General features: G+C 47.5%; 1 protein-coding gene across 2 annotated transcripts in view; it reads right to left on the minus strand.

Moving 5' to 3' along the window:
• The window catches only part of LOC139250140 (probable E3 ubiquitin-protein ligase HERC6), a 79,701-nt gene that overhangs the window by 13,932 nt on the left and 37,802 nt on the right, over positions 1 to 27,967 (minus strand). For both annotated transcript variants that reach the window (XM_070872688.1, XM_070872689.1), the window contains exons 15-18: positions 12,994 to 13,107; positions 11,402 to 11,572; positions 7,008 to 7,151; positions 173 to 339 (exon numbers count right to left, since the gene is read on the minus strand). In XM_070872688.1, the coding sequence (XP_070728789.1) occupies positions 173 to 339; positions 7,008 to 7,151; positions 11,402 to 11,572; positions 12,994 to 13,107 (596 nt within the window). The remainder of the gene's footprint in view (positions 1 to 172; positions 340 to 7,007; positions 7,152 to 11,401; positions 11,573 to 12,993; positions 13,108 to 27,967) is intronic.

The following is a 27,967-nucleotide window of genomic DNA, read 5'->3' on the forward strand; positions in this document are numbered from 1 at the left end:
AATGGGCCAAAATGGCCTCCTTCTGTGCTGTATATTTCTATGATTTCCTGTGGAGCAATGTTGTCCCACATTGTGCCCAATGCTGTACCGGATATTTCATTACAGAAAGAGGTGAACTGAAACAGCATGAAGACCTTTCTACAAACAACTTGCCGCAGACTTAGCAACTTACCTCTCCAACTCAGCGTCCAGTTCCTTCAGATCCTCCAAAGTGGGCTTTATGTTCAGTAACTTCTTAAAGAGTGCAAGTGGGAAGGGAATGTAGACCACACTGAAATTATACACAACAAGGCCACACAATATTCCAAGCAGGAAGTAGTTTTTAATGGGCACTGAGATCTATAATGAAGAAGACAACAGAATATAAGAACATAAGAAATAGGAACAGGAGTAGGCCATTTGGCCCCTTAAGCCTGCTCCGCCATTCAATAAGATCATGGCTGATCTGATCATGGACTCAGCTCCTCTTCACCACCTGCTCCCCATAACCCTTTACTCCCTTATCGCTCAAAAATCGGTTTATCTCCACCTTAAATACATTCAATGACCCAGCCTCCACAGTTCTCTGGGGCAGAGAATTCCACAGGTTTACAACCCTCTGAGAGAAGAAATTCCTCATCTCAGTTTTAAATGTGTGACCCCTTATTCTAAAACTATGCCCCCTTATTTTAAATTCCCCTATGAGTGGAAACATCCTCTCTGCACATACCTTGTCGAGCCCCCTCATTATCTTATACATCTCAATAAGATCACCTCTCATTCTTCTGAACTCTAATGAGTATAGGCCCAACCTACTCAACCTATCTTCATAAGTCAACCCCCTCATCTCAGGAATCAACCTAGTGAACCTTCTCTGAACTGCCTCCAATGCAAGTATAGCCCTCCTTAAATAAGGAGACCAAAACTGTACACACTACTTTACCCTGTACAGTTGTAGCAGGACTTATCTGCTTTTATATTCTATCCCCCTTGCAATAAATGGCAACATTCCATTTGCCTTCCTGATTACTTGCTGTACCTGCATACTAACTTTTTGTGTTTCATGCACAAGGACCCCCAGGTCTCTCTGTACTGCAGCATTTGTAATTTTTCTCCATTTCAATAATAATTTGCTTTTTTATTTTTTCTGCAAAAGTGGATAACCTCACATTTTCCCATTTTATCTGCCATCTGCCAAATTTTTGCCCACTCACTTAGCCTGTCTATATCCCTTTGCAGATTTTTTGTGTCCTCACAACTTGCTTTCCCACCCATCTTTGTATCATCAGCAAACTTGGCTAACAGTGCATCTGTTGATTGCTAAAGGGATAAAATAATGCCATTGTCAAACTGTAGGCTGCTCAGAGAGGTACTGACCCACCAATATAACATGGGAAAATGTGAGGTTATCCACTTTTGCAGAAAAAATAAAAAAGCAAATTATTATTGAAATGGAGAAAAATTACAAAATGCTGCAGTACAGAGCGAGCTGGGGGTCTTTTTGCATGAAACACAAAAAGTTAGTATGCAGGTACAGCAAGTAATCAGGAAGGCAAATGGAATGTTGCCCTTTATTGCAAGGGGGATAGAGTATAAAAGCAGAGCAGTCCTGCTACAAGTGTACAGGGTATTGGTGAGGCCTAGAGTAGTGTGTACAGTTTTGGTCTCCTTATTTAAGGAGGGCTATACTTGCATTGGAGGCAGTTCAGAGAAGGTAGACACATTTTAAACATATTAAATGCTACTTTTAATAATTATCTGATAATTATCTGATACATTTACTAATTTTATGCTATTGTTATGTTACAAACCTTGAGCCAGATTTTCGATCTTTTGTCGCCCCTTTTAACAATGGTGGCGGTAAGTACTTCCGGGCAGCCAGCTTCCAGCGTCGTGCTGGGACATTCGGTGCCGGTATCGATGGGGCGCGGAGCATTACCGCCCGGGAGAGGCGAGCCGGTGTGCCATGCCCTTGATTGTGACACCAGCTCGATACTTGGTTCGCGCCCGACCCTTTGCGCCATGCAGCGCCCCCTGGTGGATCGAGCTGTAGCTGCAGTGAGGTGAGTAATATTGACCTCAGATAAGTGTGATTGTTTTTTTTGGTTGCGATTTATGTTGTGGTGGCGTGAGTAATGTATTGGGAATGTTTTTGGTGTTTTTCCAGGTTTTTCTTGCCCCCAGGCCTCCTTTACGGTGCTCCGAAGCCGGCTGTTTAGCTCGGGATTTTCACTTGCTCAGCCGGCCTCGCGCCCTAAAAGAGGACCTCCCTCAGCACTCCACCCCACACTCAGGGCCCAGCTGATTAATTTTGCGGGTGCAAAATTTACCGCTCAGCCTGGTTTAACGCCGCACCAGAGGCGTGACCAAATTGACACCCCTATTCAGTTTCTTAGTTTAATGCAAACCCAAGATAGCAACTGAAAAGAACTTCAACAACAAAAAAATTGAAGTTCATCACTTCCTTTTTTAGTGGTAGGTCACTGTTGATTAGAAACTTTAATATGTTTTAGTAGTTCCTCATTTTTGGAAGTTGGTGAACATTGTTTTTCCGGATTTCGGTCGGTGCGTTCCTTATCCATTGAGTTGGCATTTTTTTTGTACCCATCCCTCTCTATCGACATTATCACATCCCCCTCTCACTAGCCACTCCTCACACTCACCCTCATCGTGCTGTGCCTTTCATCACATCCCCATCACTCTGTCTTCCCTACCCTACTCCTGCACATCCTTACTCACACCAACTTACCTTGCACCTCCACCCATCCCTCTCTATCTACATTATCACTTCCCCATCTAACTAGCCACCTCTAACACTCACCCTCATCCTGGTCCAATCATACCAACTAACAACACACAGGGTAGGCACTTGGGTTGTTTTATGCAATGTTCATGTAAAGCTTCTGTTAATGTGGTGTCAAACATTGAAACCTTTACTTTCAACACTTTGTATTCTTGGACAGATTTGTGTGCACCTTTGGAAGTGGCTTAGTGAGTTGCAGTGAATGGTGAGAAATCAGGATAAGCCCCCGCAATGGTGATGAATGTGAAAGGAATGGCTTGGGCATTGTAGGGATGCTTTATGATGTTGGTGTGGGGTGGTGCCAACCTGGCACATCATGTGGCAGTCAGGGTGTACAGCATCAAATGAAGTAAATCTGGCCCTGGTGAGGCCATCCGACCACAATGCTGCCCGGATGCTGATGCCCTGTGTCCTGTGCAGCATCAGTTGATTGCGGAGAAGGTTGGTGTTGTTGTTGGTGCTGCTGGTGCACGTAGTGCTGCTGGTGTTGCGGCTGTTCATGGTGGGATTCTGAGGACCAAGGTGAGAGAGTATAAAGGCACCCATTCTGATGGAATAGATGGCAGGTGAAGTGGAGATGACAGAAGCGATCTGCCAATGTTGAGAGAGGCAATGAGGTCAGACTGGATGGAGACTTGTGTAAAGACTTGCATCATGATGAATCTGTTGTGGAAATGTAGTGAGGAGGATTTGTGCCTGAGGGAAGATAGCTCTGTAAGGTGGAAGCCTTCACTTTAAATTTGAAGCTGTTATGTCAACAGCTGATTCAATGGCCACTGAACTCTCGCCTCAGCTTAACAGACGTGATCCCCGAGCAAGGAGGTTCCCGTGGTGAGCATGTAAAATCAAAAGGTGAGCTCAAAATGTATTGGGCAGAGAATGTATTGGGTAGAGAAACCCGGGGCAAAAAGCAAAAAGGGCCACATTACAGTAAAATTCTAAAGGGCAAAGTGTGTTAAAAAGACAAGCCTGAAGGCTCTGTGCCTCATTGCGAGGAATATTCGGAATAAGGTGGACGAATTAACTGCGCAGATAGCAGTTAACGGATATGATGTCATTAGCATCACGGAGGCATGGCTCCAGGGTTACCAAGGCTGGGAACTCAACATCCAGGGGTATTCAACATTTAAGAAAGATAGACAGAAAGGAAAAGGAGGCGGGGTGACGTTGCTGGTTCAAGAGGAAATTAATGCAATAGTAAGGAGGGACATTAGCGTGGATGATGTGGAATCGGTATGGGTGGAGCTACGGAATACCAAAGAGCAGAAAACACTAGTGGGAGTTGTGTACAGATCACCAAACAGTAGTAGTGAGGTTAGGGTCAGCATCAAACAAGAAATTAGGGATGCTTGCAATAAAGGTACAGCAGTTATCATGGGCAACTTTAATCTACATATTGATTGGGCTAACCAAACTGGTAGCAATGCAGTGGAGGAGGATTTCCTGGAGTGTATTAGGGATGGTTTTCTAGATCATTATGTCGAGGAACCAACTAGAGGGCTGGCCATCCTAGACTGGGTGATGTGTAATGAGAACGGACTAATTAGCAATCTTGTTGTGCGAGGCCCCTTGGGGAAGAGTGACCATAATATGGCAGAATTCCTTATTAAGATGGAGAGTGACACAGTTAATTCAGAGACTAAGGTCCTGAACTTAAGGGAAGGTAACTTTGATGATATGAGACGTGAATTGGCTAGAATAGACTAGCGAATGATACTTAAAGGGTTGACGGTGGATAGGCAATGGCAAACATTTAAAGATCACATGGATGAACATCCCTGTCTGGAGTAAAAATAAAACTGGGAAGGTGGCTCAACCATGGCGAACAATGGAAATTAAGGATAGTGTTAAATCCAAGGAAGAGGCATATAAATTGGCCAGAAAAAACAGCAAACCTGAGGACTGGGAGAATTTTGTAATACAGCAGAGGAGGACAAAGGGTTTAATTAGGAGGGGGAAAATAGAGTATGAGAGGAAGCTTGCTGGGAACATAAAAACTGACTGAAAAAGCTTCTATAGTTATGTGATGAGAAAAAGATTAGTAAAGACAAACGTAGGTCCCTTGCAGTCAGATTCAGGTGAATTTATAATGGGGAACAAAAAAATGGCAGACCAGTTAAACAAATACTTTGGTTCTGTCTTCACGAAGGAAGACATAAATAACCTTCCGGAAATACTAGGGGACCGAGGGTCTAGTGAGAAGGAGGAACTGAAGGAAATCCTTATTAGGTGGGAAATTGTGTTCGGGATGGGATTGAAGGCCGATAAATCCCCGGGGCCTGATAGTCTGCATCCCAGATTACTTAAGGAAGTAGCCCTAGAAATAGTGGATGCATTGGTGATCATTTTCCAACAGTCTATCGACTCTGGATCGATTCCTATGGAGTGGAGGGTAGCTAATGTAACACCACTTTATAAGAAAGGAGGGAGAGAGAAAACGGGTAATTATGGACCGGTTAGCCTGACACCAGTAGTGGGGAAAATGTTGGAGTCAATTATAAATGATGAAATAGCAGCGCATTTGGAAAGCAGTGACAGGATCGGTCCAAGTCAGCATGGATTTATGAAAGAGAAACCCTGCTTGACAAATCTTCTAGAATTTTTTGAGGATGTAACTGGTAGAATGGACAAGGGAGAACCAGTGAATGTGGTGTATTTGGACTTTCAAAAGGCTTTTGACAAGGTCCCTCACAAGAGATTGGTGTGCAAAATTAAAGCATATGATATTGGGGGTAATGCACTGACGTGGATAGAGAATTGGTTGGCAGACAGGAAGCAGAGAGTCGGGATAATCGAGTCCTTTTCAGAATGGCAGGCAGTAACTAGTGGGGTGCCGCAGGGCTCAGTGCTGGGACCCCAGCTATTTACAATATACATTAATGATTTGGATGAGGGAATTGAATGTAATATCTCCAAGTTTGCAGGTGACACTAAGCTGGGTGGCAGTGTGAGCTGTGAGGAGGACGCTAAAAGGCTGCAGGGTGACTTGGACAGGTTAGGTGAGTGGGCAAATGCATGGCAGATGCAATATAATGTGGATAAATGTGAGGTTATCCATTTTGGCGGCAAAAACGCGAAGGCAGAATATTATTTGAATGGCAGATTAGGAAAACAGGAGGTGCAATGAGACCTGGGTGTCATGGTACATCAGTCATTGAAAGTTGGCATGCAGGTACAGCAGGCGATGAAGAAGGCAAATGGTATGTTGGCCTTCATAGCTAGGGGATTTGAGTATAGGAGCAGGGAGGTCTTACTGCAGTTGTTCAGGGCCTTAGTGAGGCCTCACCTGGAATATTGTGTTCAGTTTTGGTCTCCTAATCTGAGGAAGGACATTCTTGCTATTGAGGAGTGCAGCGAAGGTTCATCAGACTGATTCCTGGGATGGCAGGACTGACATATGAGAAGAGACTGGATCGACTGGGCCTGTATTCACTGGAGTTTAGAAGGATGAGAGGGGATCTCATAGAAACATATAAAATTCTGATGGGACTGACAGTTTAGATGTAGGAAGAATGTTCCCGATGTTTGGGAAGTCCAGAACCAGAGGACATAGTCTAAGGATAAGGGGTAAGCCATTTAGGACTGAGATGAGGAGAAACTTCTTCATTCAGAGAGTTGTTAACCTGTGGAATTCTCTACCGCAGAGAGTTGTTGATGCCAGTTCATTGGATATATTCAAGAGGGAGTTAGATATAGCCCTTACAGCTAAAGGGATCAAGGGGTGTGGAGAGAAAGCAGGAAAGGGGTACTGAGGTGAATGATCAGCCATGATCTTATTGAATGGTGGTGCAGGCTCGAAGGGCCGAATGGCCTACTCCTGCACATATTTTCTATGTTTCCATGTATTCTTAATGATCTCCAAACAAGTTCATAATCACCTGAATTGGGTGGCCCGCCGCTAATTGTCGGGTCTGCTCCGTGCTGACAGACCCGACATCGAGGAAGGGTGCATGGAGGCAGGTTCACAGTGAGGTCTCGATGAGAAAAAAAAACTTTCCCGCTTGAACCCCATCAATTGCGCCCACTGAACCCCGCAAATTCTCAGCCTCTGATTTTCCGAGCTGAACACTTTTGGCGAGACAACGTTGCCGATTAGAATGCGCTTGCCAGTTTCGGCTGGAGCTCAGAAACAGCCACTATTCTCAGATTATTTTGCAATATGACAACACCATCTGTGTGTGCCACCATACTGTTTTTCTTAAATAAATAAGCTACTTTGTCTCACCTCAGAGGGAAACCAGGTTGTTCTGAATCCTCCAAAATAAATAAACAATCCTGAATCTGGTTGAATCAACTCTTTAAAAACAGAGAGGAAGAATTCCTGTCGTACAGCTCCGAGATCCATGCCCAGTTCTCCATCAAACTTCACCTAAAGAGATAGAAATATTGCAAATGTTAGTGCAGAAACTCGGTTTTACATTTTCTTTCTGAATTTGTGTTTGAACGTCAAAATGAGACGTCAGCTTAGCAACATAGGAATTCCTCGGCAAAAATAGTCCAACATCCATCTCGTTCACCTTCTACCATTCTGGTAGTTGCTCGATACAACGATAATGGAGTTGTTGACTGATCATAACATTTAATCTCTTTCAGTTAGTCTACAACAGACCCAGACTGTGAGGAAAATCCCCAGTGGTGGAGAGCTTTAGGAACCACAAGGCAACAAAAGCATGCTGCACTTACCACACATCATGTCTCAAATTACTCATAGTTAGTATCCCAAAATATTATTTTCTGAAAGATATGTACCTAATTTGCATCTGAATGAATCAATAAGAACATAAGAATTTGGAGCAGGATTAGGCCATTCGGCCCCTTGAGCCTGCTCCGCCATTCAATAAGATCATGGCTGATTTTCCACCTCAACTCCACTTTCCTGCACTATCCCCATTTCCCTTGTTTCCCTCAATATTCAAATATCTATTAATCTCTGACTTGAATATACTCAAAGACTAAGCCTCCACAGCCCTCTGGAGTAGAGAATTCCAGAGATTCACTATCCTCTGAGTGAAGAAGTTTCTCCTCATCTCAGTCCTAAATGGCCGGTCCCTTATTCTGAGACTGTGACCCCTGGTTCTAGACTCCCCCACCCAGGGGAAATATCCTCTCTGCATCTACCCTGTCAAGCCCGGTAAGAATTTTGTATGTTTCAATGAGATCACCTCTCATTCTTCTAAACTCGAGAGAATATAGGCCTAGTCTACTCAATCTCTCCTCATAGAACATTCCCCCCATCCCAGGAATCAGTCTGGTGAACCTTTGTTACACTCCCTCAATGGCAAGTATATCCTTCCTTAGGTAAGGAGACCAAAATTATACACAATACTCCAGGTGTGGTCTCACCAGGGCCCTATATAATTGCAGTAAGACGTCTTTACTCTTATACTCAAATCCTCTTGTAATAAAGGCCAATAAACCATTTGCTTTCTTAATTGCTTGCTATACCTGCATGTTAACTTTCAGTGATTTGTGTACCAACTACTTCCACCATCCTTCCAGGAAGCCTGTTCCATAGATTGACCACTCACTCACTGAAATATTGTTTCTGAAGATTGCTTTCGAATTTACCCCCCATCAAACACAGGCCGTGTCCTCTGGTTCTACTGTTCTGGACAAGGTGAAACAACTCGTCATGGTCGACCTTGTCTAGTCCCTTTACAATCCGATAAACAGCAATCATATCCCCCCTCAACATAAGCAATGAGAACATAAGCAATTTACGTAATCGCCCATCACAATCCAATCCCTCCATCCCCCCCTCAAACACTCTGGTTGCCATCTTTTGTATCCTTTCAATAGCTGCAATAAGCTTTTTTGTATTTTGGCGACCAGGACTGTACACGGTATTGTAAATGCGTTCGCACTAATGAATTCTACATTTTTTTGTTCAGTGATCCTGCACTCACAGTGGGAAGCCTCGCTCAGTGAGAGTGTGGGTCGGAGAATCGACACAACAAGTGTCGTGACCCACTCTCTGAATCACAGTCCTGTCCAGAGAGCGGCTCCCCATTGCAAGTGCAGGTTGCTGAATTTACCCTGTGTTTCCAACTGCTACAAGGATTTTAATTAATTAAAATTCATTCTCAGGATGTGGGTCGGTCAAGGTCGACATTTATTACCTAAACATGAGAACATAACCATCATAATCCAATCACGCCATCACCTTGCATTGAGAAGATGGTGGTGGATCTTAATCTTCAACCACTGGTCGTGTTTTTTTTAATAACTGAGTGGCCGGTTGTCATGTTGCTGTGGGATGAGAGTCAATTATAGGCCAGACTGGGTAAGGTCGGCAGGTTTCCTTCCTTATAGGGCACTGGTGGGTTGGGGTTTTTACAACAATCTGACAACTTCATGGTCACTTTTTACTGTTTCTTTATATGGTCACAGTTTCATAGGAACATAGGAACAGGAGCCCCTCTAACCTGTTCCGCCATTCAATGAGATCACAGCTGATCTGCGACCTAACTCCATGGGCCCAAGTTTCCACATGATTTGCGCCTGATTTTTAGGAGCAATTGGTGGAGAACGGACTATCTTAGAATTCGCAATTCTCCACATTTTTTTTTCTGCAGTTCTAGTCAGGTAGAACAGTTCTACTTTGGAACAGAATTTTTTCTTCAAAAGGGGGCGTGTCTGGCTACTGACGCCTGATTTGAAAGTTTCCACAGTGAAAACGTACTCCAAACTAAGTTAGAATGGAGCACGTGAAGATTTTTGTAGAACTGAAAAAACCTGTTCTACACATTAAAAAATCAGGCGCAGGTTACAAATTAGGCGTCCAGAACGAGGTGGGGGGGGGGGGGGAAGGGAAGTCATTAAATTCTACAATAAATCCTTATTTATACTTATACAAATATTATACAAATAAATCCAACCTGAATAAACATTTATAAGCAAAGAAAAGATTAAATAAACCATCTTCCTACCTGTGTGAAAGTGCTTCAGCCAGGGAGAATGGTGCAGGAAGCCTCACAAAACGAGGGAGCTGACCGAACGCAGGCGGGGGGGGGAGGGGGGAGAAAGGGAGCCGACCGAACCCAGGCGGGGGGAGAAAGGGAGCCGACCGAACCCAGGCGGGGGGGGAGAAAGGGAGCCGACCGAACGTAGGCGGGGGGGGGGGGAGGAGGGAGCCGACCGAACGTAGGCGGGGGGGGGGGGAGGAGGGAGCCGACCGAACGTAGGCGGGGCGGGGGGAGGAGGGAGCTGACCGAACGTAGGCGGGGCGGGGGGAGGAGGGAGCCGACCGAACGCGGGGGGGGGGGAGAAAGGGAGCCGACCGAACGCGGGGGGGGGGAGAAAGGGAGCCGACTGAACGCGGGGGGGGGGAGGGAGCCGACTGAACGCGGGGGGGGGGGGAGGGAGCCGACCGAACGCGGGGGGGGGGAGAAAGGGAGCCGACCGAACGCAGGCGGGGCGGGGGGGAGGAGGGAGCCGACCGAACGTAGGCGGGGCGGGGGGAGGAGGGAGCCGACCGAACGCGGGGGAGGGGAGGGGGGAAAGAGGAGGGAGCCGACCGAACGCGGGGGGGGGGGGGGGAGGGAGCCGACCGAAAGCAGGGGGCGGGGGGGGGGGGGAAGGGAGCCGACCGAACACGGGGGGGGGGGGGGGGAGGGGAGAGCCGACCGAACGCGGGGGGGGGGGGGGGGGGGGAGGGAGCCGACCGAACGCGGGGGGGGGGAGGGAGCCGACTGAACGCGGGGGGGGGGGGGGGGGAGGGAGGGAGGGAACCGACCAAACGCGGGGGAGGGAGGGGGGGGGGGGGGGGGGAGGGAATGGAGCCGTTCCAGATGGCTGGCGGGAAAGAGAGAAGGCTGCAGGAAGCCTCAGAAATTGAGGAGCCATTTCCCGACGGCAAAAGGCGGAGGTCGTCGGGAAACGGCTGCCTCAACTTTCTGAGGCTTCCTGCAGCCTTCTCAGTGCTACAAGAAGCCTCTGTGCTGATGGCAATGTACATTTATTAAAAAATGTTCAAAAACTAAACAGCTACAAAGAACTACAAAAATGGCCGAGTGCCAATGTTTTTTTCACACTGAGCATGCGTGAACGCTCCAACGCGCATGCGCAGCGTTGCCGGCAGGAAAAAAAATAATTTAAATAGTACCCGCCTCCTCCCACTTACAAAATCGGCGCGAGTGTAGGCTCCGCCCCCCTGGGCGCCGCGCCAGGCAGACAAGGAGCTGCAAAGCGCTCCAGAATCGCTCGTTTTTTTTCCGGCGCCGTTTTAGGCGCGAAAAACGGGCGCCCAGCTTTTTTATCATGTGGAAACTTGGGCCCCATATACCCGCCCTTGGCCCATATCCCTTAATACCTTTGCTTAACAAAAATCTATCAATTCAGATTTAAAATTAGCAATTGATCTCACATCAATTGCCATTTTCAGAAGAGAGTTCCACATCCTTTGTGTGTAGAAGTGTTTCCTAATTTCACTCCTGAAAGGTCTGGATCTAATTTTGTCATTTCCAAATAAATTAAATTCAATTCAAATTCTCAAACTAGTGGGATTTGAACTCACGTTCTCTAGATTACTAGCCCAGTAACATAACTACTACACTACCGTACCCAAACCAGCTGAATCCATACATTATAATAGTTCTAGTGCCAAAGAGAATTTTTTACCACGAGATCCTTCTTCAGGTCGTCCTCATCCACATTTTTCAGCTTCTTAAAAGTATTAACAGCCAAGTCTTGTCGATTAACCTTCAATATGAACTTGGGATACTTGGGAGGTTCAGGGCTTCCCATCTGGATGTTAAGCCATGTGAAATTCATAGCTTCAATGAAGGCTTTCTAAGCAATACAAATTGGAAAAGAGCAAGATATTGCACACAATCATCCTGTTAAATACAACATTAAATATACTGACATTTTTAAAAAGATAATCCTTGGCCGTTAGTGAGGTAAAGATACTTCCTCTTGCGGGGGAGTCTAAAACTATGGGCAATAAATATCAAACACTAAATCCAATAAGGAATTCAGGAGAAACATCTTTTCTCAGAGAGTGGTGAGAATGTAGAACTTGCTTCCACCAGCAGTGGATGAGGCGAATAGTAAAGGCGCATGGAAGGGAACACTGGGTAAACACACGAGGGGGAAAGGAATAGAAGGATATGTGGATTGGGTTAGATGATGTAGGGTGGGAGGAGGCTCGTGTGGAGCATGAACACCAGCACACACCTATTGGGGCGAATGGCCTGTTATTGATCTGTAAATTCTAATATCCACGGTCCTCTGAGCTCCAGAAACTGCTCTACCCATCGCATGGTTTCACCGTGGTGCAAATGCGCCAGAGCTGCCTTGCATCCTGGGTGTGTCGCAGCCCTGCTGTTTGTGGAGCCGCAGCGAAACGGGAAAAGGAAGTTCCCTTACGGTTCACCTCCCAGACTGCTCGCAGGGTTGCCCGGGAGATTCCTCGTCAATTCCGCGAGACTCCAGGGCAAGGCAGGAGGGCTGGCAACCTCACGCAGGTCTGACCTGCTCACCGCTCTGCACATTCCAGTGGCTGGGCTGAAGGACACTCGTGGTGGTCTGGGGGCAGTGTGTTAGCCCTCTCGACTGGACAGCGGTGCGTGACTGAGGGAGATTACTGAGACTGAGGAGCAGAGGGAAGGATTTCGAAACAACATCAACTTGCATTTATATCGAAACATGCAAGATTCTGAGGGGGATTGACAGATGCCGAGGGATTGCATCCCCTGGCTGGGGATTCTAGAACTAGAGGGCATATTCTCAGGATAAGGGGTCGAACATTTAGGACTGAGAGGAGGAGGAATTTCTTCACGCAGAGCGTTGTGAATCCTTGGAATTCTCTACCCAGAGAGTTGTGGATGCTGAGTCGTTGAGTCTATCTATGGCCGAGATCGATAGATTTTTGGACTCTAGCGGAATCAAGGGATATAGGGATCGGGCGGGAAAGTGGAGCTGAGGTCGAAGATCAACTATGATCTTACTGAATGGCGGAGCAGGTTTGAGGCCTACTCCTGCTCTGAATTCTTATATAGCGCCTTTAACGTAGTAGAGCGTTCCAAGGAACTTCACAGGAATGTTATCAGACACAACGAGCCATATAAGGAGACATTAGTACAGATGACCAAAAGCTTGGTCAAAGAGGTAGGTTTTATGGAGCATCTTAAAGGAGGAGAGAGAGACCGTGAGGTTTATAATCACATTATAATTACTGATTTTTTTCCTATATTCATAAAATTCTTTACCTCTTTCTTCAAAAATGAATCCATATGAAGTATCTGTATCTTGGCATTTAAGGTAAAGATAAACGGATAGCAGCAAAACAGTAGTGGAACTTCCTTCTTTTCCAATTCATCAGGCTGTAGGATAAGAAAAGCGTGATACAAGATAAGAAATCGGAGCAGGAGTCGGCCATACGGCCCCTTGAGCCTGCTCCGCCATTCAATAAGATCATGGCTGATCTGATCATGGACCCAGCTCCACTTCCCTGCCCGTTCCCCATAACCCCTTATTCCCTTATCGTTTAAGAAACTGTCTATTTCTGTCTTAAATTTATTCAATGTCCCAGCTTCCACAGCTCTCTGAGGCAGCGAATTCCACAGATTTACAACCCTCTGAGAGAAGAAATTTCTCCTCATCTCTGTTTTAAATGGGCAGCCCCTTATTCTAAGATCACGCCCTCTAGTTCTAGTCTCCCCTATCTGTGGAAACATCCTCTCTGCATCCATCTTGTCAAGCCCTCTCATAATGTTATATGTTTCGATAAGATCACCTCTCATTCTTCTGAATTCCAATGAGTAGAGGCCCAACCTACTCAATTTTTCCTCATAAGTCAACCCCCTCATCCCCGGAACCAACCTTGTGAACCTTCTCTGAACTGCCTCCAAAGCAAGTATATCCTTTTGTAAATATGGAAACCAAAACTGCACGCAGTATTCCAGGTGTGGCCTCACCAATACCTTATATAGCTGTAACAAGACTTCCCTGCTTTTATACTCCATCCCCTTTGCAATAAGGGCCAAGATACCATTGGCCTTCCTGATCACTTGCTGTATCCGCATACTAACTTTTTGTGTTTCATGCACAAGTACCCCCAGGTCCCGCTGTACTGCGGCACTTTGCAATCTTTCTCCATTTAAATAATAACTTGCTCTTTGATTTTTTCTGCCAAAGTGCATGACCTCACACTTTCCGACATTATACTCCATCTGCTAAATTTTTTCCCACTCACTTAGCCTGTCTATGTCCTTTTGCAGATTTTCTGTGTCCTCCTCACACATTGCTTTTCCTCCCATCTTTGTATCATCAGCAAACTTAGCTACGTTACACTCAGTTCCTTCTTCCAATTCGTTAATATAGATTGTAAATAATTGGGGTCCCAGCACTGATCCCTGCGGCACCCCACTAGTTACTGGTTGCCAACCCGAGAATGAACCATTTATCCCGACTTTCTGTTCTCTGTTAGTTAGACAATCCTCTATCCATGCTAATATATTGCCCCCAACCCCGTGAACTTTTATCTTGTGCAGTAACCTTTTATGTGGCATCTTGTCAAATGCCTTTTGGAAGTCCAAATACACCACATCCACTGGTTCCCCTTTATCCACCCTGTTCATTACATCCTCAAAGTATTCCAGCAAATTTGTCAAACATGAATTTCCCTTCATAAATCCATGCTGACTCTGCCTGACCGAATTTTGCTTTTCCAAATATCCTGCCATTGCCTCTTTAATAATGGACTCCAACATCTTCCCAACCACAGATGTTAGGCTAACTGGTCTATAGTTTCCTGCTTTTTGTCTGCCTGTCTCATTCACAAACGAAGAACAAATATCGAATCTTGCAGAAAACAGATGTGATGGTTGGACAATGTGGGGGAGAATTTGGTTCTCGTTGCATCCATTTTCCTGGCTAATAACGGGGGTAAAAAGTAGCAGATTCGGGGCACACCGTCCCACGCCCCAAGAGTGCCTGAAATACGTCTGATCCCGAAAACGGGTCGGGCGATATTGAGTTGTCCCGGGCAGCGCCTAAAACCAGCATTCGTGCCTTGAATATGTTAATATGTGGCACAATGCCTGTTTGCGGACCTTTCCACAATATTCGGTGGCCCAATTTCGGATGAGCCTCATGCCTTTGGGCTCTGGCTTGTGTTGGAAGTGCCCCAACCATTTCAGGCCCGGGAATGGGCTGAGAACAGTTTCTATCCCTGTGCCTCTAACTGTTGGTTCTGAGAGTCAACAGGTCAACATCTTCGCTGTTTGGCAGTGGATCAACCATCGCTGATCCTCTCTTCATCTCCTTGCAGAATGTTCGTTCACTTGCTAACCAGGCCCTTGCCATTCAGGAGTTTATCGTGGATGATGGCATTGACACCATGGCCCTGACAGAAGCTTGGCTGAGGGGTGATGACACCTTACCTTTAAACGATGGCTCCCCTTCCACCACATCACCCGCCCAGACCACCATGGTGGTGGTATGGCTCTCATCACCAAATCACACCGTGGTCTTTCCTCCTAGTCCTCTGGCACTTTCTCCTCTGTTGAACATCTCGCCTTATTCCATCCCTCTCACTCTCTCATTTTAAATTCTCGTTCTCTACCGCCCACTCAAGTATGATAAAATTATATCACCGAGATATCCTCACTGCTTTCTTCCCTCAGCCTATGCACCGGGCGACTTCTCATCCTCGGTGATATCAACCTCCATCTCAATTCATCTTGCTCTCCCTCCTCTGAGTTCACTGCCCTCCTGTCCTATCTTAATCTCGCCCTCCATGTGAATTCCTCAACCCATATTCACGGCCACCCCCTTGATCTTGCCCTCTCTCGTGGCCCCGCTATTCCTACCGTGTCAATTACAGATAAGGCCATCTCTGACCATTTCCTTGTATCGCTCGCCACCCACATCCCCTTCCCCCATCCAATCCTACTTTCTTCTGCATCCGCCCTTGGAAAAAACTCTCTCCAAACTCTCTTACAACTGCACTTATCAACTCCAAACTGTCCAGCCTTCCTTACCACCACCTTTACTGCCCTAGTCCCTATTAAAACCATTACCCTGGCCGTTCCCCCTGGTACAGCCTTCAAGTTCGCTCCATCAAGTCCAAAGAGCACAGATTTGAACAGATGTGGCGACAACTGGTTTAGCCATTCACCGCCAGATCTGGCAGGATCACATAAAGTATCATCGGGTCCGACTCTTGTCTGCCAAAACTGCTCACTATTCCAGGATCATTCTGGAATGCAACGATAACATCAGGCTACTATTCTCTACTGCTAACTATCTTCTTAAATCCCTCTCCCCTGTCTCCACCACACTCACCTCCAACAACAAGTGCGAGGAGCTCATGGACTTCTTTGTCTCAAAGATTGAGACCATCCAATCAGCTGCCACTGCCAGTTCCCTTCCTTCCCCTAGCCCAAACTTTCTTTGAGGTTCCTCCCTGCCCTAGCCCTAAACTCCCACCTTTCTCTCATTTCTCTCTGATCTATGTTCTTGACCTCTCCTCACTCATTGTGTCCATGAGACCCACTTCCTGCTCCTTGACCCTATTCCCACCAAACTGCTGACCACCCAACTTCCCTTTTTGGCTCCCAGTTTAGCCGACATTGTTAACAGTTCTCTCTCCTCAGATACTGTCTACCTCTCCTTCAAATCTCCTGTCATCACCCATTTCCTCAAAAAAAACAACCATTGCCTCCACTGTGCTTGCTCCCTTTCCTCTCCAAAGTCCTGGAACGTGATGTCACCTCCAAATCTGTGCCCACCTTTCCCGGAACTCCATGTTTGAGTCCCTTCAATCTGGTTTCTGCCACTGTAGCGAAACGGCTCTCAAAGTCACAAATGACATCCTTTGTGATTGTGACAAAGATAAACTATCCCTCCTCATCCTCCTCCACCTGTCTGTAGCCTTTGACACGGTTGACCACTCCATTCTCCTCCAACGCCACTCCAACATCGTCCAGCTGGGTGGGACTGCACTCGTAGCCAGAGAATCACCTGCAATGGCTTCTCTTCCCACTTCTGCATCGTTACCTCTGGTGTCCCCCAGGGATCTTTACCTGGTTCCCTACTATTTCTCATTTTTATGCTGCCCCTTCTAAACTCATCCAAAAACACAGAGTCAATTTCCACATATAAGCTGATGACACCCAGCTCTACCTCTCCACCACTTCTCTCGACCTTCCATGGTCTCTAAATTGTCAGACTGCTTGTCCGACATCCAGTACTGGATGAGCAGAAGTTTACTCCAATTAAATATTGGGAAGAACGAAGCCATTTTTTTGGTCCCCGCCACAAACTCCGTTCCCTAGCCACTGACTCCATCCCTCTCCCTAGCATCTATCTGAGGCTGAACCAGACTGTTCGCAACCTCGGGGTCATATTTGACCTGAAATGAGCTTCTGGCCACATAGCCGCAGCATAACTAAAACCACCTATTTCCACCTCCATAACATCGCCCGCCTCCGCCCATGCCTCAGTACATCTGCTGCTGAAGCAGCCATCCATGCCTCTTACCTCTAGACTTGACTACTCCAATGCACTCCTGGTTGGCCTCCCACATTCTACCCTACCAATGTCATCCAAAACTCGGCAGCCTGTGTCCTAACTCGTACCAAGTCCCCATCACCCATCACCCCTGTGCTCACTGATCTACACTGGCTCCCGGTTAAGCAATATCTTGATTTCAAAATTTTCATCCTCGTTTACAAACCCTCCATGGTCTCGTCCCTCCCTATCTCTGTAATTTCCTCCAGCCCCACAACCCCACGAGATGTCTGCGCTCCTCTAATTCTGCCCTCTTGAGCATCCCTGATTATAATTGCTCAACCATTGGTGGCCGTGCCTTATGTTGCCTGGGCCCCAAGCTCTGGAACTCCCTGCCTAAACCTCTCCACTTCTCTATCTCTCTTTCCTCCTTTAAAATGCTCCTTAAAACCTACCTCTTTGACCAAGCTTTTGGTCACCTGACGTAATTTGTTCTTATGTGGCTCGGTGTCAAATTTATTTGTTTTGTCAATACCTTGGGACGTTTTACTATGTGAAAGGTGCTATATAAATACAAGTTGTTGTTGTTGTATTTTTCATGATGAAGCACTGATTAAATCCCACTCTCCCTCACCCCCTCCCAATCTAACAGACCCGTTTTCTGCCATCCCTCATCGCTCCACCCTCCATCCCCCACTGATGAAATTGTTTGCCAGTACAGTAAATAATCTTCAAAATGGGTCATCATCATCACTCTCTTCTCAATCTTCCTCGCCGCCATGCTCCACCTCACAGTCAACAAGCTCCCCGCTGGAGTGGACCAAAACTACAGAACCAGTGGGAAGCTGTTTAACCTACGCCGCCTCCAGGCCAGGTCTAAGATCACCCCAACCTCTGTCGTTGAACTGCAGTACGCAGACGACGCCTACATCTGCGTACATTCTGAGGCTGAACTCCAGGATACAGTTAATGTATTCACCAAGGCATATGAAAACATGGGCCTTACACTTAACATCCGTAAGACAAAGGTCCTCCACCAGCCTGTCCCCACTGCACAGCACTGCCCCCCAGTCATCAAGATTCACGGCGTGGCCCTCGACAAAGTGGACCATTTCCCATACCTCGGGAGCCTCTTATCAACAAAGGCAGACATTGATGCGGAGATTCAACGTCACCTCCAGTGCGCCAGTGCAGCCTTCGGGCGTCTGAGGAAAAGAGTTTTCGAAGACCAGGCCCTCAAATCTACCACCAAGCTCATGGTCTACAGGACTGTAGTAATACCCGCCCTCCTGTATGGATCAGAGGCGTGGACGATGTGTAGAAGGCACCTCAAGTCGCTGGAGATATATCACCAATGATGTCTCCGCAAGATCCTGCAAATCCCCTGGGAGGACAGGCGCACCAACATCAGTGTCCTCGTCCTGGCTAACATCCCCAGTATTGAAGCACTGATCACACTCGATCAGCTTCGCTGGGCAGGCCACATGGTTAGCATGACAGACAAGAGACTCTCTAAGCAAATACTCTATGCGGAGCTCCTTCATGGCAAACGAGACAAAGGAAGCGGAAACGTTGCAAGGACACCCTCAAAGCCTCCCTGTAACAGGCTCTGTGGCTCTCGCATTGGACTGTTCAGCCATCAAAGAACTCACTTTAGGAGTCGAAGCAAGTCTTCCTTGATTCCGAGGGACTGCCTATGATAATGATGATGAGGCAGTCCTTCGGAATCGAGGAAGACGCTTCCACTCTAAAAATGAGTCCTTAGGTGGTTGAACAGTCTAATACGAGAACCATAGTCTCAGGTGGGACAGATAGTCGTTGAGGGAAGAGGTAGGTGGGACAGGTTTGCCGCATGCTCTTTCTGCTGCCTGCGCTTGATTTCTGCATTTTTTTTTAAATAAATTCGTAGCCAATCGTTCCAATTCTTTGTCAAATCACAAACGCCAGAGGTCACCTTGCACATGCCAAGGATCACTCTGCGCCAATGCTCTTAGCCAAAAGGCCTAGAGCCACTGCACCGTTCCTGGAAATACTGCAATACCAGGTTCGTGCCATGGAGGTGGATGGGTCAAGCCACCCCACACACCTCCGTGGAGGTGGATGGGTCAAGCCACCCCACCCACCTCCTGTTTCCAAAAAAGCAAGCATATACCTTCCTGACCAGGGAGAAACCACCCGGAGGTCATGGTGGCTGGTCAGGTCAGTTACGCATGATCTTAGCCAAAAGGGTGCGCTTGATTTCTGCATGCTCTCGGTGCTGAGACTCGAGGTGCTCAGCGCCCTCCTGGATGCACTTTCTCCGCTTAGGGCGGTCTTTGGCCAGTGACTCCCAGGTGTCAGTGGGGATGTTGCATTTTATCAGGAAGGCTTTGAGGGAGTCCTTGTAACGCTTCTGTCATGTATGTATGCTTGGAGTTACTAGCCACCAGGTGGCGCCACTGTCGGAGGTCATTGGGCTGTATGCAAGTGTGTGCGGCCCAGGTATAGAAGGCAAACCATCATGTAATGTAATCACTTTGTGTCTTAATAAAGCAGAGCCAGGTTTGTACCTGTGCTAGTTTACAGTATTCAGTCTATCGAGTTATTACATACACAACATTTGGCGACAAGGTAATTTAAGAATCTTCGCATGCAAAAATGAGCACATTTGGAATTCTGGAGTGATTCGTGGAGGGGGAGGACTGGGCAGATTTTGTAGCTCGCCTGGACCAGTACTTCGTGGCCAACAAAATGGAGGAACTCACTGATGCAGTTAGGCGCAGGGCAGTCTTTCTCATGGTTTGCGATCCGAAAATCTATGCACTCATAAAGAATCTTCTCTTGCCTGCAAGTCCAATGGACAAGGACTATGAGGAATTGTGTGCTCTGGTACATGACCATCTCAAACCAGAAGAAGGCATCATCATCTCACGATATCGATTCTACAAGCACATTCGTTCTGAGGGCCAAGATGTGTTGGAATTCGTTGCCGACCGAAGACATCTTAGCTGGACCGTGTAAGTTCGAAAACGCATAGGGAGACATGCTGCGGGACTTCTTTGTCATCGGCATCAACCACGAGGTGATCCTGCGTAGGCTACTGGCGGCGGAGACACTGGATTTTAGCAAGGCCATCACAATTGCTCAGGCATGTGTGACGACAGACAAAACTTAAAGCAAATATCATCGGAAAATCGGCAAGTAATGTAAACAAGATTGTATTGTCATTTGGCAGAGCTGCATATGGCAGAGCCTACTCGACTGCATATACGAAACCTGTGGCTGCCCAAAATCCGCCAATGGGAATGAATTCGATTTCACCGTGTTGGCGTTGTGGGGGCAATCATCGGCCTCATCAGTGTCGGTTTAAACAGAACATTTGTAAAGGCTGTTCGAGACTGTGGCATCTCCAGCGCATATGTTCGCAACTGAGCAAGCGTGCTGCGACACACCACGTGGAGGATGATGACCAGTATAGCGCAGATCTGGATATGCAATCCAAGATACCAAAGAAGGAAGTGTATGGATTGTATTCGTTCTTAACAAAGAGCCAACCGATAATGATAGTGAAACTTAACGGTGTGCTGGTACCGATGGAATTGGACATAGGTGCGAGTCAATGAATAATGAGCCAGAGGACATTCAACAAGTTGTGGGATACTAAGGCTGTGAGGCCTAAGCTGAGTCCAGTCAATGCCAAGTTGCGTACGTACACTAAAGAACTCATAACGGTGATTGGCAGTGCAGTAGTCAAGATGTCGTATGATGATGCAGTTCATGATTTACCGTTATGAATTGTTCCAGTCAATGGTCCACTGCTGTTCGGCAGGAATTGGCTAGAAAAAAATCGAATGGAATTGGAACGATATCAAAGCATTGTCGTCAGAGGATGTGACTCCATGTGCTCAAGTGCTGAGCATGTTCCCCTCGCTGTTAGAGCCAGACATCAGCAATTTCACAGGAGCCAAGGTGCAGATCCATGTAGACTTGGATGCAAGACCCGTCCATCATAAAACTCGGGCAGTTCTGTACATGATGAGGGAGAAGGTCAAAATTGAACTGGACAGACTCCAGCGTGAAGGGGTCATATCACCGGTTGAATTTAATGAATGGGCCAGCCCCATTGTTCCTGTGTTGAAGAGCGATGGCACTGTCAGGATTTGTGGAGATTACAAGGTTATGATCAACCGAGTTTCGAAACAGGATCAATACCCGTTACCGAAGGCTGATGACCTATTTGCAACGCTAGCTGGGGGGAAGTCATTCACTAAACTGGATCTGACATCGGCTTACATGACACAGGAGCTGGTCAAGACGTCGAAGAAACTTACATGCATCAACACTCATAAAAGGACTGTTTATCTACATCAGGTGTCCTTTCGTAATTCGCTCGGCTGCAGCCATATTTCAGAGGAACATGGAGAGTCTACTGAAGTCCGTCCCTAGAACCGTCGTGTTCCAAGATGACATCTTGGTCACGTCGTGACACCGCCGAACATCTGAACAACCTGGAAGAGGTTCTGCATCGTCTGGACAAAGTGGGACTCAGACTGAAACATTCGAAGTGCATCTTCATGGCACCGGAAGTTGAATTCCTGGGGAGGAAAATTGCTGTTGATGGCATCAGGCCTACGGACTCGGAAACGAAGGCCATCAAATGCACCCAAGCCTCAAAATGTGACGGAGCTGCGTTCGTTCCTTGGTTTACTCAACTACTTTGGTAATTTCCTACCTAGATTGAGCACTTCATTAGAGCCACTGCACATACTGCTAAGAAAAGACGACAACTCGGCTTGGGGTGCGTCTCAAGATAGAGCTTTTGAGAAAGCTACTAATCTGCTTTGACCTAACAAGCTTCTGGTACATGATGATCCGTGTAAGCGTCTAGTATTGGCCTGTGATGCTTCGTTGTATGGAGTTGGTTGCATGCTCCAAAAAGCTAATGAGTCGGGTAAACTTCAACCTGTTGCGTATGCTTCTAAAGGTTTGTCAAAGGCAGAAAGAGCCTGGTAGAGAAAGAAGAATGAGCCTGTGTATATGGGGTTAAAAAGATGCATCAGTACCTGTTTGGTCTTCGGTTTGAACTGGAAACAGGTCACAAGCCACTCATTTCATTGTTTGCGGAAAACAAAGGCATCAATACCAATTCATCGTCCCGCACCCAGAGGTGGGCGCTGACATTATCTGCCTATGATTATGTCATTCGCCATAGACTTGGCACCGAGAATTGTGCCGATGCACTGAGCTGTCTGCCGTTGCCCACACCGGAGGTGGAGACACCACAACCTGCAGACCTACTGTTAGTTATGGATGCTTTTGAAAGTGAAGGAACCCCTGTCACGGCTCAACAAGTTAAGACCTGGACCAGCCAGGACCCGATATTATCGGTTGTGAAACGTTGTGTCCTTAGTGGTGATTGGTCTGCCAAACCCAAGCAAATGGGTAATGAGACCAAATCTTACAACTGTCGCAAAGGTGAACTATCCATTCAGTCAGATTGTTTATTGTGGGGTAATCGTGTTGTTATGCCTAAGAAAGGCAGAGAGAAATTTATACATGATCTACATAGCACTCATCCCGGTATTGTCATGATGAAAGCCATTGCCAGGTCTCATGTATGGTGGCCTGGAATTGACTCTGATCTGGAATCATGTGGTGCATCAATGCAACACTTGCATACAGCTAAGTAAAACACCAGCGGAATCGCCGCTGAGTCTGTGGTCGTGGCCATCTAAACCGTGGTCCAGGATCCACATCGACTTTGCAGGTCCCTTCCTGGGAAAGATGTTTTTAGTTGTGGTGGATGCATATTCCAAGTGGATAAAGTGTATAATCATGTCATCCAGTACATCCACATCTACCATTGAGAGCCTTCGTGTCATGTTTGCCACTCATGGTCTGCCTTACATCATTGTAAGTGACAACGGACCTTGCTTCACTAGTCTGGAGTTTCAAGAGTTCATGAAACGCATGTGAGGTCAGCACCATTCAAACCCGCATCTAATGGTCAAGTAGAGCGTGCTGTCCAAACCATCAAACAGAGTATGAAACGTGTAACTCAAGGTTCACTGCAGACTCGCTTGTCATGCATATTGCTTAGTTACAGGACAAGTCCCCACAAGCTTACTGGGGATCCCCTGCTGAACTATTGATGAAGAGAGGTCTCAAGACCAAGCTCTCTCTTGTCCGCCCTGATTTGAACGATCATGTTGAATACAGATGTCAAAGTCAGCAGTGGTATCATGATCGCGCTGCTGTGACACGCAACATTTTTGTTAACGATCCTGTGTACGTACTAAATTATGGTCAAGGTCCGAAGTGGATTGTCGGTACTGTTACGGCCGAGTGTTTATCGTCAAGGTCAAGAATGGGCAAACATGCAGGAAACATGTTGCTCAGATAAAGCTGTGGCACACAGATGAACCGGAACAGTCTGAGGAAGACACAATCAGTGACCAACCAACCTACCCACTGTTGTGTATCGGTAAAGCATGCACTCCCATGTTCCGCCACCAGGGAGCGCATCCCCTGAAGTCCCAAGGGATCCCAGCGTCCCTTGGGAGCACTATATATAAGCCGGCCCCAAAGGCCTGTTCCTCACTCTGGAGTGTCTTAATAAAGACTGAGGTCACTGTTACTTTAACCTCCCTGTGTGCAGTCTCATTTGCGTTAGGAACACAACAAGTGGGATGAGTATACGAATCCAACGCAAAGATGCTGAAAACCGTGGGCATTCTGGAGAAGTTCTCAGAGGGTAAGGACTGGGAAGCCTATGTCGAATAGCTAGATCAGTACTTTGTAGCCAACGAGCTGGACGGAGAAGGAAGCGCTGCAAAAAGGAGAGCGGTCCTCCTCAGGGTCTGCAGGGCATCGACCTACAGCCTCATGAAGAATCTTCTGGCTCCGGTGAAACCCACAGATAAGTCGTATGAGGAGCTGTGTACACTGGTTCGGGAGCATCTTAACCCGAGGGAGAGCGTGCTGATGGCGAGGTATCGGTTCTACACATGCCAACGATCTGAAAGTCAGGAAGTGGCGAGCTACGTCACCGAGCTAAGGCAATGTGCAGGACAATGTGAGTTTGATGGCGACCTGGAGCAGATGCTCAGAAACTTTTTTGGACTGGCATTGGCCACAAGACCATCCTACGAAAACATCTGACTGCAGAGACACCGACCCTCAGTAAGGCCATTGCAATAGCACAGGCGTTTATGCCCACCAGTGATAACACCAAACAAATCTCAGCACACAAGTGCTAGCAATGTTCATAAATTAACTGGAACTGTGTTTGCGAGCAGAAATGTACAGGGCAGAAACCATGAGTCTGCAACTGCCAGCAGGCCTCAGGTGACCCAGATGACCCAGAGTCCGCAACAAAGGCTGAATGCAAGGCAATTCACACCTTGTTGACGTTGTGGAGGCTTCCATTCAGCCTATTCATGCTGCTTCAAAGGGTATGTTTGCAAGAGCTGTGGAACAATGGGGCACCTCCAACGAGCTTGTAGACTGCAAAACCTGCTAACCACCACGTGGCAGAGGAAGATCAGTCCATGGTGGATCAAAGCAATTTTGAGTCTCAGAGAGAGGAGGCAGATGTTGAAATACACGGGGTGCACACATTTTCGCCGAAATGTCCACCTATAATGCTAAATGTAAAATTGAATGGCTTACCCGTAGCCAAGGAACTGGACACTGGTGCTAGCCAATCCATCATGAATAAATAGATGTTTGAGAGACTGTGGTGCAACAAGGCACTCAGGCCAGCCCTGAGCCCCATCCACACGAAACTGAGAACGTACACCAAAGAGCTCATCACTGTACTGGGCAGCGCCATGGTCAAGGTCACCTACGAGGGCACGGTGCACGAACTGCCACTCTGGATTGTCCTGGGCGATGGCCCCACACTGCTTGGAAGGAGCTGGCTGGGCAAAATCTGCTGGAACTGGGATGACATCCGAGCGCTATCACATGTCGATGAGGCCTCATGTACCCAGGTTCTGAACAAATATCCTTCCCTTTTTGAGCCAGGCATTGGAAACTTTTCCGGGGCAAAGGTGCGGATCCACTTGGTCCCAGAGGCATGACCCATTCACCACAAGGCGCGAGCAGTACCTCACATGATGAGGGAGAGAGTGGAAATTGAGCTGGACAGGCTGCAATGCGAGGGCATCATCTCCCCAGTGGAATTCAGCGAGTGGGCCAGCCCGATTGTTCCAGTGCTCAAAAGTGATGGCACGGTCAGGAGTTGCGGTGATTATAAAGTAACTATTAATCGTTTCTCGCTACAGGACCAATACCCGCCCCCTAAGGCAGACAACCTATTTGCGACGCTGGCAGGAGGCAAGATGTTCACCAAGCTCGACCTGACTTCAGCCTACATGACGCAGAAGCTGGAGGAGTCTTCGAAGAGCCTCACCTGCATCAACACGCACAAGGGACTGTTCATCTACAACAGATGCCCGTTTGGAATTCGGTCGGCTGCAGCGATCTTCCAGAGAAACATGGCGAGCCTACTCAAGTCGGTACCACGCACGGTGGTTTTTCAGGACGACATATTGGTCACGGGTCGGGACACCGTCGAGCACCTACAAAACCTGGAGGAAGTCCTCCAGCAACTGGATCAAATAGGGCTGCGGCTGAAGAGGTCGAAATGCGTCTTCATGGCAACAGCAGTGGAGTTTTTGGGGAGAAAGATCGCGACGGAATGCATTCGGCCCACAGACGCTAAGACAGAGGCTATCAGGAATATGCCCAGGCCACAGAACGTCACGGAGCTGTGGTCCTTGCTGGGACCCCGCAACTATTTTGGTAACTTCCTACCAGGGTTAAACATCCTTTTAGAGCCCCTACATGTATTATTGCATAAAGATGAGAACTGGGTATGGGGAAAAAACCAAGTAATTGCTTTTGAGAAAGCCAGAAACATTTTATGCTCCAACAAGCTGCTTGTATTGTATAACCCATGTAAAAGACTTGTGCTAGCATGTGATGCGTCGTCGTACGGAGTCGGGTGTGTATTACAACAAGCTAATGTTGCGGGGAAGTTGCAACCTGTCGCCTATGCCTCCAGGAGCATGTCTAAGGCCGAGAGGGCCTACAGCATGATTGAGAAAGAGGCATTAGTGTGGGTGTTCGGGTAAAGAAAATGCATCAGTACCTGTTTGGCCTCAAATTTGAGCTGGAACCCGATCACAAGCTTCTCATATCCCTGTTCGCTGAAAACAAGGGGATAAATACTAATGCCTCAGCCTGTATACAAAGGTGGGCACTCGCGCTATCAGCGTATAACTATACCATCAGGCCAGGCACCGAGAACTGTGCGGATGCTCTCAGTCGGCTACCATTGCCCACCACGGGGGTGGAAATGGCACAGCCTGCAAACTTGTTGATGGTCATGGAAGCGTTTGAAAATGATAAATCACCTGTCACGGCCCACCAGATTAGTAGTTGGACCAGCCAAGATCCTCTGCTGTCCCTAGTAAAAAAATTGTGTACTGCATGGGAGCTGGGCCAGCATCCCCGTTGAAATGCAAGAGCTAATCAAGCTGTTCCAACGGCGAAAGGACGAGCTGTCCATTCAGGCAGACTGCCTGTAGTGGGGTAACCGCGTAGTGCTACACAAAAAGGGCAGGGAGATATCATCTCGGATCTTCACAGCACACAGTATAGTAATGATGAAAGCGATAGCCAGATCCCACGTGTGGTGGCCCGGTATTGACTCTGACTTAGAGTCAGTGACAACGGGCCATGTTTCACCAGTGCCGAATTTAAAGAATTCATGACCCGCAATGGGATCAAACATATCACCTCGGCCCCGTTTAAACCAGCCTCCAATGGGCAGGCAGAGCAGGCAGTACAAACAATCAAACAGAGCTTAAACGAGTCACAGAAGGCTCACTCCAAACCCGCCTGTCCCGAGTACTGCTCAGCTACCGCACGAGACCCCACTCGCTCACAGGGGTGCCCCCGGCTGAGCTACTCATGAAAAGGATACTTAAAACCAGACTCTTGCTGGTTCACCCCAACCTGCATGATCAGGTAGAGATCAGGTGGCAGCAACAAAATGTAAACGATGGTCGCGCCACTGTGTCATGAGAAATTGATCTGAATGACCCTGTTTATGTGCTAAACTATGGACATGGTCCCAAGTGGATCGCAGGCACAGTGATAGCTAAAGAAAGGAATAGGGTGTTTGTAGTCAAACTAGACAACGGACAAATTTGCAGAAAGCACCTGAACCAAACGAGGCTGCGGTTCACAGACTGCCCTGAACAACCCACAGCAGACACCACCTTTTTCGAGCCCACAACACACATCCAAAGGATCAACGACACCACCCCAGACCAGGAAATTTAACCCATCATACTCAACAGCCCAGCAAGGCCAGGCTCACCCAGCAGCCCTGCAGGGCCAACAACACGCCAGCCCAGCGAGGGCACAGCCAACACACCAGAACAGACATTTGTACCGAGGTGGTCCACCAGGGAAAGAAAGGCTCCCGACCGCCTCACCTTGTAAATAGTTTTCACTTTGACTTTGTGGGGGAGTGATGTTGTGTATCTGTAAAGCATGCACTCCCATGTTCCGCCACCAGGGAGCGCATCCCATGGGAACACTGTATATAAGCCGGCCCCTAAGGCCTGTTCCTCACTCTGGAGTGTCTTAATAAAGACTGAGGTCAATGTTACTTTAACCTCCCTGTGTGCAGTCTCATCTGTGTTAGGAACACAACATCCACAGTCATCAGGC

This window comes from Pristiophorus japonicus, chromosome 2, assembly GCF_044704955.1.
Source record: "Pristiophorus japonicus isolate sPriJap1 chromosome 2, sPriJap1.hap1, whole genome shotgun sequence".
Classification (NCBI taxonomy): Eukaryota; Metazoa; Chordata; class Chondrichthyes; family Pristiophoridae; genus Pristiophorus; species Pristiophorus japonicus.